Source organism: Bidens hawaiensis, unplaced genomic scaffold, assembly GCF_021521415.1.
Source record: "Bidens hawaiensis isolate Kalapana, Puna unplaced genomic scaffold, B.hawaiensis_p1.1 tig00038980_1, whole genome shotgun sequence".
Lineage (NCBI taxonomy): Eukaryota > Viridiplantae > Streptophyta > Magnoliopsida > Asterales > Asteraceae > Bidens > Bidens hawaiensis.
The window spans coordinates 35423-46941 of NW_027496839.1; the positions used below are offsets into that span (position 1 = coordinate 35423).

General features: G+C 35.7%; 1 protein-coding gene across 1 annotated transcript; it reads left to right on the forward strand.

The window, feature by feature from the left end:
- The first annotated feature begins 3498 nt into the window (after window positions 1-3498).
- Window positions 3499-8127, forward strand: LOC143590737 (uncharacterized). The gene is made up of 13 exons (XM_077071128.1): window positions 3499-3721; window positions 3813-3962; window positions 4511-4681; window positions 4770-4913; window positions 5041-5146; window positions 5428-5576; window positions 5663-5788; window positions 5894-6037; window positions 6614-6701; window positions 6777-7150; window positions 7247-7564; window positions 7640-7870; window positions 7954-8127. The coding sequence occupies exons 1-13, from the start codon at window positions 3503-3505 to the stop codon at window positions 8086-8088; spliced, it is 2355 nt and encodes a 784-aa protein (XP_076927243.1). The 5' UTR covers window positions 3499-3502; the 3' UTR covers window positions 8089-8127.
- The last annotated feature ends 3392 nt before the right edge of the window (window positions 8128-11519 follow it).

Here is an 11519-nt window from a genome sequence, read left to right on the forward strand (position 1 = left end):
TCTTTGTGTTCTTTCTTCTATTTCAAATTATTTTACTATTTGACTTTATGAATAAGGGAATATCTTATAGAATAATAATCAAGTTAGTCTCAAAAGTGTTTCAATTAGGTCACTCATCATATTTTCTCCAAATTGGTCACTAAATCTTTAAATCAAGTCTCACCGATTTTGTTGTGCGTTAAGAAATAAATGGAGGATAAGATGTGGGGGTCGGAATTTGCAATAAATGTAGTTAAATTTAAAAAAGCGTTAATTATATTAAAATTTAAAAATAAAAAATAAAATCCACGTCGCAACTCAACGTTAACATAAAAAAAAGATAAAAATATTTCCTATGTGAAACAAAAAAGAAAAAGGCTAAAAAAACATGTTAAAACATTTGATTTAATAAAATATGAAAGTTGAGTGACTTAACTGAAACATTTTTTAAAATTAAGTGACCTAATTGGAACACTTGTGAAACTTGGTTAGATTTGTATTTGTATAATTACTTTTCGAAACAAGGAAGCGTCTACAATTTATTTGATAGATTTCGATTCCTCTAAATTCAAACTCATTTGACAACTATAGTTTCAGAATTTTAACAAAATGAGATGAAAGAAACCCTCATGTATTTCATGCAACTCAAAGGTTCCACTCGTTTCATAGAGTTCATCAAAACTGAGAACTATCTCCATTGAAACTTGTGTTTAGTTTGTTGATGATGAAATTCAAGGTAACATTCATTTGGAGTTGATAAAGAAAGCCCGCTTCCTATACAAATTCTTATCAGTAGCAATCATTCTTTATCGAGATTCCAGTGTAGGAAAGAAATCGATTATAACACAACACAGAAATATGGAAGCATATCACATACCATGGATCAACTAACAAAATATATAAACCGATGTAATTAATTAAATGCATAATTCAATAACAAGAACCAACGTTATGAACGTGAAGACAAGGGACCAATGACCTCAACTCAAAGATAGACCACAGACCATAACAAGAGACCGAATAGAAATCAATCGTAAGATTACAAATAATCTCACCAAAACCTTCTAAACTCCAACCACCACCAAGAACCACCCCACCATTTATGTTCTTCACCTGCAAACGAGCTCGTTTTTCTGTTCTGGCGGTGGCGTCTGAATCATCACTACTGGTGTGATTTGGGGTTTCGAGCTAGATCTAGGGTTTTGGTGGTGGTGAGGCGGCAGCGGTGGGTAGGAATTTCAAGCGGGGGCGGTGGATTCGGGTGGAGTTGGGTTAGCTAGGTTGTTTTTAATCGTCAAATTGGGTGTGATTTCCGAAAAACCGAGTCGAAGTGGTGGATGTGTTATCTAACAGATGTAAGAGGAGAGAGAGAGAGAGAGACAAGATGCAATGGTGCCGGTGGTGGTAGAGGCCGGTGGTGGAACAGTAAAGGCGGTGGCCATCAGTGGTTGTGACTGGTTATATAATACGTATATAAAAGTTTTCCTTTTAACATTAATTTATAAATTTTGTAAAATGACCAAAATGCCCCTACATATCTTATGAAAAGACAACTTTACCCATGAGTTAACGATGAAAATTAACAGAGTTAACGTTTTGGATATAATTGGCAAGAAGTGGGAAACCTCGATGGTTGAAATGCAAAAGGTAAACTTTTTGGACGAAAATCACATTATTGGCCAAACCTCAATGACAATTTTAACACTTTACACTTTTTTATAGATCAGATTTTATGTGATATATGTGTGTGTGTGTGTGTGTGTATAACCATATGGTTGTTATCTCATAAGTTTTACCATTCATGAGAAAAACCAATTAGCTTTTTACATCTATGCATAGCATCTCTGTTTCAACATAGATAGTTACAACAAATTCACGTTCAACTTTGATTTTAATTTCATTTTGTGTCTAAGGGTATGTTTGGTATGAGATAATTAATGGAATGTACTAATAAATGAAATGAACATGGTAATGGAATGGACAAAGAAATGGAATGGGTTATTACCATTCCAATGGGATGTTTGGTTACACATGGGAATAAAATGAATCATTACTTTGCGTTGTTGGTAGGGAGGAAAAACAAAAGATAAAATAAAATTAAAATGGTAATGAGTGGCAGCTGCGGCGGTGGGAGGTAGGTGGTGGTCGTGGCATTTGCAGCGGTGGGTGGTGATGGTGGTCAGTGGTGGCGGGTGGTGGTGGGGCGATGAGAGATATGGTGGTTTGAGGTGGGTGATGGGTGGTGGTGGTTGGGGGGGAGGTGGGTGGTGGCGGTTGGGGGGGGTGGTGGCGGTAATGGTGGAGGTGGCAGAATGTGGGTGGTGGAAACGGTTGATGGCCGCGGTGGTGGGAGGAGGGTGGTGAAGGTGATGTTAAGTGAAAGAGGGAATGGAATGAAAAAAACATGGGGTATGAATGAAATGAAATTTGGGTGATTTAGGGGGAATGAAATGTAATAGGTTATTATATTCCTTTGATCAACCAAACACACTTTCTCCATTCACTCACAATAGGTCAATCCATTCCGCTCTCTATTCCTGCATACCAAACGCTAAATAAGAGTTTTGTTAATATAATTTGGCAAATACACATTTTTAGTCATTAACTTGAAGTTTTACATATATGTTTTTGGCCTCTCAAATTTAAGTTTCACATGTATACGTTTTTTGTCCATCAACTTTTGTTTTCTATGTTTCGCATATATTTATATATATACATTTGGGGGAGAATTATGCATCACTCTTTTGTACAATGTGCAAAAAAATTTGTACCATGTAATATTTGTTTTATCAAACTTTCTTTTTCTACTTTTGGTCCATACACTTTTCATAATTTACAAATATATCACACAATATTTTTTAGTTTTAGCCACCTACATTTTCCAATTTCAATTTTGATCTCTTATACTTTTTACCTTTTACAATTTTTTGTTTAATGTTGATGTTTAAATTTAACGAGTTAGTACGCTGCAACGCATGTGTGTGGTTCAACATTTTTATGTATTTTCCCCGTTTAACAGCCCCGTCGCAACACATAGATGTTAAGTTGACTTAGTTATTTTTTTTTTGTATTTTACGTTTCGATCTAATTTTTGTGTGTTAACACGACACAACGAGCGTGTGTGGTTCAACGTTTTTACGTCTACATTTTGTACAGGTTCTTAATATTTAACGTTAATTACTGGCCGCGGAAGAGTAGACGACGAATGAAGGCGATGATAGCGACAGCTTCATGCTTTCGAGCGAAGTGAATATGTAAAAACACAGTTTACATCCCCGTAGTTATTATTTAATTAAAAAGGTTCCTTCTTTATTTTTGTGGAGCGAGGGCCGGTAACGCAGTACCCGCCAAAACCAAAACTAAAAAATAAAAAACTCTTCGCTCTGGTGCTGCCACGTGTAGAATATTGTTTGATCCACCAAATTTACTAGTGGTGAGCCCACAACCACATCAACCACTTACATACATACAATTGCATACACACACATACATCTTCCTTCCAACCGAATCGAATCTTTCGGCCATGGAAGCATCTTCTCAGCTGACCTCCTGCAGACTCGACTCCTTCGTCCGCTCGTTACCGGACAGCACTAGCCGTCGTTCATTTCCAAGGAGCATTGTTAGGGTTAACCGCCGGAACAGAGTGACTCGTGCCGTCGCGACTGAGCCCAAGCCCAAGTCAACCGAAGCGGCTGAGCCTAGACCCTCGAGATCTGTTAATGGATCGTCAATTAACGGAACGGTACATTTGAATTTGAATTTGAGTTTGAGTTTTTAGATGTTTGCTGGTTGAATGAGTATTTAATCTAATTTAGGTTTTGTTATGTTTGTAGAGAATGGAGAGTGTTTCGCAGGAGATTAAACGAGTTAGGGCTCAGATGGAGGAGAATGAGCAGTTGGCCACGCTTATGAAGGGCCTTCGAGGTCAAAATCTAACCGATTCGCAGTTCGCTGCCGATGACGTTGAGCTTCGTCTTGTAGAGGTAATACTAATTGGATTAATCACTTACATTTGGAAACAAATATGAAACTTGCTTATTATTTTAATGATTTTTCCCCCCTTCAAGTTAATTAAAAATATAATTACTAAGTAATAACTAGGATTTATATATGTTTCGTTTAGATAATTTAATATTAAAATGAACAAAATGTAAAACTTGGATGCTGTTTGATGAACTTTTATTTTCCTTCACATAATCGGAAAAACAGTTACATAGCTTAATTTTGATTTTTTAAAAAAAACCTTTTTAGAAGAATTTCACAACATTATAACATCTTATGAAAATTGGGTAACTCAGAGGAATAAAAGAAATTATGTATGTTCGCAACACTGGAACGCCTAACGAACATTGATTGATTTAGAGGAACGAAAAAAAGTTTGATTGGCTTTAGTGGAAACTTGCCATACCTGGTTACTATTGTGTAAAGTTCGTTTTGGATTCTATGATAAAGTCAAATCTGTATGCACGTGTATGTTCTTATATGAACCGTTTGGGATTTTGATTCGTTATGATGTTGTGTACTGTATTAGACTGGTGAAAGTAGTGAATTATTGCCTCTGGTGTATGACCCTGCTAGTATTTCTGCATATTGGGGCAAAAGACCACGAGCTGTTGCCACTCGTATCATGCAATTGTCATCTGTAGCAGGCGGATTTCTTTCACGTCTTGCGTGGGATGTAATTAAAAAAAAGGTTAAAGAGGTAAGTGCATAACTTTCCACTTATTAGATTGTTTTTCATAAATGTAAGGCTTCATTGTTAGTGCTCATCTGATTATATTTCTGTGTAGAATGAAGTTGCTCGCGCAATTGAGTTGAGGGAAATTGTAACATCTTTGGGTCCAGCATATATTAAACTCGGGCAAGCATTGAGCATTCGGCCAGATATATTGTCACCGGCCGCAATGACCGAGCTGCAAAAGCTTTGTGATAAGGTAATAATAGAAACATTATTCATGAATCATTTATATTCCCAAGTTTATACAACTAGTAAGTCTTCATGTAGGATATCCCTTGATCAAAGAGTCTTGTTTCAGAACTTTTGTTTTATGATTGTTGCAGGTCCCATCATTTCCTGATGACATAGCAATGGCGTGTATAGAAGAGGAACTTGGAGAGCCATGGTACAACATCTATTCAGAACTCACGCCTTCTCCGATAGCAGCAGGTGTGACTTCATTATTGTTACGTATAGATATTAGATCATTAGTATTTCATAATTAGGGTTTGTTTGTCTTTATCCCATGAGCCCGAGTTAGATTTCTCTAGGGTTTGTTTCTGGTTTCTTTCCTGTATATATTGAAGGTCCACCCTCCATTCTAATTACAAGATTCAGTAAACTTGTAGTCCCTTACTTTTTGCTTCCTTAATTGTTTATGTTTATTATGTTATTTGGAATATAGTTCTCTTCTAGGATACTAATACATATGGTTTATGAAAATGTTGCAGCCTCACTTGGGCAGGTATATAAGGGTCGACTAAAGGAAAATGGTGATCTGGTTGCTGTTAAGGTGCAACGACCTTTTGTGCTTGAAACAGTAACCATAGATTTATTTATCATAAGAAACTTGGGTTTGGCTCTTCGACGCTTTCCTCAGGTAACATTAATTAAAAACTCAAAATACAATTTCATATCCTATTTTTCCTGTCTATATATTTATTGTATTTGTTCTTTCGTTTGCAGATCTCTTTGGATATTGTCGGGTTGGTAGATGAATGGGCTGCTCGTTTCTTTGAGGAGCTTGATTATGTTAACGAGGGTGAAAATGGAACATATTTTGCAGAGATGATGAAGAAAGATCTGCCACAAGTATATTTGCTCTCTAATATCATCTTAATTATATTTATATATATATATATATGTATGTATATTAAGATTTCTTTTACATATTTAAGTAAAATTGTGGTGTTACAGGTTGTCATACCTAAGACTTACTCTAAATACACATCAAGGAAAGTTCTTACTACACAATGGGTAGACGGTGAAAAGCTTTCACAAAGTACAGAAAGTGATGTTCGAGAGCTGGTTAATGTTGGAGTCATATGCTACTTAAAGCAGGTATGTTTTGTAATTATTGGAGTTAAAGGACATAACCTGTGAGCTGACCGCTGATGTATAGTTAGAGGGCACAAAGTGTAATGTTCTCTTCTTTATGAATATTTAAGAGTTTTATAACTAAATGAGACAAATGAAACATATATGAATCTTGGTTACTATAGTATTGAGTGACTATTCTTTTCCAATTTCACTTAAATTCAGTGATTATGAAACTTGGTTATTAACTTATTATTTAGATTTTTCTTTCTTCATTATTCTTGTTCAAGTTTTTGAAAAATTATCAACTAATCAGCATTCATATATATTTCATTAGCATCACTTAATTTAAAAAACAAAATTAACATTTATAAAAAAAATTCACAGGATCGAAACACCTACCGGAAGTTGTAGGACTTTAGAGGGACAGAAACTTTAACTCACTTTAGTGGAACACATGGGAAACTTGATTAATATTGGGTGAAGTTTCCCCTTAAATAAGTAAACATGATATTATTGCATCAAACATATGTTTTTTAACAAAGCTTCCATTTGATAATGGTTTCAACTTTCAAACTCAATTATCATTTGTGAATGCAGTTGCTTGATACTGGTTTCTTTCACGCTGACCCACATCCTGGAAACATGATCCGCACCCCAGACGGGAAACTGGCTATTCTTGATTTTGGTAAATAAAAACATCTTCTTTATACGTTTAATTAATTGAAGTTATCAAAATTGCTAAATGCTTTTAAAATTTCAGGTTTGGTAACAAAATTAACTGATGATCAAAAATATGGAATGATTGAAGCTATAGCTCATCTTATTCACAGAGACTATGACGCCATTGTTAAAGATTTTGTAAAACTCGGTTTCATTCCCGAGGGGGTAAATTTGGGCCCAATATTACCTGTGCTAGGCAAAGTATTTGACCAGGCCCTTGAAGGCGGAGGAGCAAAAAATATAAATTTTCAAGAGTTGGCTGCTGACTTGGCACAAATAACATTTGACTATCCGTTCCGCATCCCTCCTTATTTTGCTCTTATTATCAGAGCAATTGGAGTTCTTGAGGGCATTGCTTTAGTAGGTGATCCAGAATTTGCTATTGTTGATGAAGCATATCCGTATATTGCACAGGTATTATACTAAAAGTTTTAGCCTTGTTTCATTTGTCTGATATATTCATAGTTGCCTGCATAAAGTTGACATTTTGTTTATATTCTATGGCATCAGAGGCTACTTACTGATGAGTCTCCACGTTTAAGGAGTGCTTTACGTTACACAGTATATGGAAAATCTGGAGTTTTTGATGCTGAAAGATTTATAGATGTGATGCAAGCTTTTGAGAGTTTCATAACCGCCGCCAAAAGTGGCGGCGGTGAAAATTTAAATGGTGACATGGCGGGACTTGGTGTTATTCAAACTCAATCAAACCTTGCATTGCCTCGTTTTCAACCAGGCGGTTCTGAACCGCCAGTTGAAACCCGTGCCGCCTTAGCGTTTCTTTTATCTGATAAAGGGAATTTCTTCAGAGAATTTCTCTTAGACGAGGTATGAACATTGTTTTAAAATATTTAAGATTATAAATTGTGTTTAAAATTAAAATATTAATTATTCTGTAAACAGATTGTGAAAGGTATTGATGCAATTACTAGAGAACAGTTGGTCCAAGTTATGGCCCTGCTCGGGATCCAAAGCCCGACCCCGGTTTTCAGCATGGTTCCTTCGTTTGGAGCCATTAGGCCCGCGGGGTTAATTCCTTATATAACTGAAGAGGATAAAGTTATTCTAAACAATGTCCAAAAGATTGTTGAGTTTTTAACTGCCCAAGATTCACGGCCCCGCTCACCAGATCAGGTGATGACATGGCAGTGTTTTCCACCATGAGTGTTAAAACGTTTTCTTAAGTTTATGTTTAATGGCGATGTTTTGTGTTGCAGGGTTTGGATGTGAGTCATGTCATTCGAGAGCTTCTTCCTGCCCTGCCAGGTTTATCAGCCAAGGTGCTACCTGAAGTGCTAAGTCGGTTGTCTTCTCGGGTCATGGCGCGCTTGATTCGGGATACGTTTTTGTAATTATTGGTAACTGGTTTATTTGAAGATTGCAGCGAGCTCATCAATTGTGCATATACCCATAGGAATTGTTTGTGAAATTCTGTAAGTCAAATACACGAAGGCCAATTTTATTCGTCACATTTATACAAAGCTGTAACATTCAGTTGTATAGGACAACCAGTTCGGATGATATAAACATGTAAACCAATTAAAACTTGGAAAACAAATAATAAAACAAGAACTTGAAACATATAACGAGTTAGAGCTCGAGTTTATGAAAACTTATTCGTTCTTTCTTGAAGTTAATAAACCTATGTAGTAGCCGCGACTGTATGTATAGCCCTGGATGCAAAAGAGTTGTGTTTTATTGGGTTAAGCAAGCTCAAATTTGACTCGAGCTTGTTCAAGTTGATTATACTGAGTTTTGGAACCGAATATGAATTGCGCTAGTGTAATTTACCATGGTTTCTTATTAATGTGTTTTGGTTACTTGATTACAAATAACCCTACTTATAATCATACAATAACTTGTTAGGCAATATTAAAAGGAGAAAAGCCAACTCAAAACCCCCCTAGGTTTTTAAGTACGACAACTAGGTCCCTGCACTTATGCAAGATTACACTAACAATCACCCCTTAATCTTGTGACATCATTGAAGCTTCGCATCTCGTTAAGCTTCAACCGTGGCAACACTTTTGTGAGGATGTTTGCTCTTTGTAAATCTCCACTAGCATGCTCCACCTTGATTTGTTCTCTCTCAATGCACTCCCGAATGAAATGGTATCGTGTGCTGATGTTCTTACTTCTTCCGTGAAAAACCGGGTTCATCATCAAGGCAATAGTCGATGAATAATCCACCTTCAACGTCACGATTTCCTCCTTTTCTTTGGTCATCTCTGACAAGAAACCCCGAAGCCATAAGGCTTGACATGCAACCGATGTAGTTGCTATAAATTCAGCCTCACATGATGATAACGCCACCGTTCCTTGTTTCTGAGAAACCCATGATATCGGTGATGTACCATAGTAAAAAATCAGACCCGATGTACTCCGACCATCAACCTTGCCACATTTTTCCAACTCCGCCACCATTACTCGCCAAGATCCAACTCGGTCAAAAGTCGGAGTACCCGGGATTACTCGTCCTCCAAGGTCAACTCGGCCACCAATTTTTTTTTTTAGTAAAAAATTAAAATTAGCAACAAAACATGAATTTTTTGAATTATGTTCTTTTTTTTCTCTTATGAATTATGCTTATTTTGATGTGAATTATGCTTGTCTTAACATATATAATATCCATTAATATTTTATGTTATATTTAATTATATTTATCATGTCCGAGTACAAGCCGGGTACTCCCGGTCGGTCGCCTAGGGACCGCCTAGCGAGTTTTACAACACTAAAACAAACAAATAAAAACATAAATGGTCTTGAACTTGATAACAAAATAAATAACGTAACACCCGTCTATCAGATAAAGCCCCTAAAGTACAGACACTTCACCCCATGTGCCAAGTTTTGAAGTCCTCAATTTTTGTGAAGTATCTAACTTTAAACACTCGTCATGTTTATTTTTTTTAAACGATTGTTCCATGGTCATTTTGGTGATTTCCCTTATCAAAACATACCACCAACTTAGCATACGATTTTTGTGAGTTTCACTAAATTTGCATGATTCGTTGATGATGTGTGGCTGAAGAAACTGATGAATGGGTTGGAAGCAAAAGTGATGACAATCTTGGATTGTATTGTTGAAATCTTTGTTCTATTCATAAATATAGCAAAAACAGAGAATATTGAACATCTCTTTAGTAACTCGCGCGACACAGCCCATTCTGACCCGTTGAAATATCGAAAGACATTGACACGCCATTTGCTAACCTTGTGTACCCAAAGCCAGTGTAATCCCGTACCTAATAACAGAAGAATGAGGTATATGCTGATGAGAATAACAATCAAAGTTTTCAAGACGATAAATTTAATGGTATACAATATGTATTTTAAAGGTTTCCTTGGGATGTAGCAAGTTATGATACCATACTAGTCTACAACATTTCATTTATGAAACATGAAACTGTAAAACACAAAAAGATCATTCAACTACATTACATGGAATATGACCCGCAATTTAGTAATAAATATTACCTGCATTTTATCAAAATAAGCATGCTGATGTTGTTCTACATATTCCCAAGCACCAATATCTATAGACAGAATATGTATATAGTTGCTCTTCTTATGATCAATGCATTTGTGAATAATAATAATAATAATAATAATAATAATAATAATAATAAATGAATCTGCTGTGCATAAAACAGAAATTGACAAAATATTGAACCTAATTAGTACCTTTAAATAGAGACCCGGTATAAATTCACTAAAATGAAGGATTCAAAAGCACACATATGGTGTACCTAGCGAACAAGCAAGTGCCATTCCGACCAAGCCACCACCAACAATTGCAATGTCATAAGACCTTCATTGACGTAGGGGCTCATAATAAAGACCAGAAGTTGAGCGAAGTAAACAATGACTAGCATACTAAAAGTAAATACTAAAAAGAAAAACTTTACTTTGTTGAAATGGCTTTCGATATTTAGCTTTGATTGGTGCAGAATGTTCTTTTAGCTAGTTTTGGTACAAAGATGTTTGAAGCAAGCCTTCTTGTTACAATCAACCTACACAAACAGATTATATTAATTTAAGCATCTGAACGAGAATTAATACCAATGGAATCAAATGTTGTGATAGCCACATAACAAGCGTATTGCTATTAACTAACTCCTAAATCAGAGTTCCGAAACCATCCATAACAAACATTTTGGTCCATAAAGGTGCCAAATGGGTTGGGTTGGGTCGAAGGGGTCATGGGTAGAAATGGGTTTGGGTCAGAATGGGTTAGGGTCGGAATGAGTCATAACGGGTTTCGTTTTTTTTTTTTGGAACGAGAAAAGTGGCAGAAACATTTTAGTATTTTTAGATTTTTTGTTTTTTATTTATATTTTCATTTATGATTTTTTTTTTTTGAAATTTTTTGTAAGGGGTTTTTTATTAAGATCAAAACCCCTCAAAATAAAATTAAAAAAAATTAATAAAAAAATGTAACTCAAAATATAAATTAAAAACAAAAATGTTTCCCCCGTTGACCTCGTTCCATATATATATATATATAAACCACCGAGAAATCAAACCGAAACCGAAAAATCGACGGAAATGAAACAAAAAGCCAAAACTGAACCAAATCAATCGAAATCAAAAAAATCGATCAAACGAAGCTAAAAAATTGAAACCGAACAAAAACGAAACTAAAAAAAGGGACAAAAACAAAACAAAAAACCAAAAACGAGTTCGGAATCAACCAAAAGAAACCAAAACCCAACCCGTCCTGTGTGAAAACTCGTGTTGGCTTGAAACCTGAACCGAACCCGTTTCAATCTCAAACCCGTTT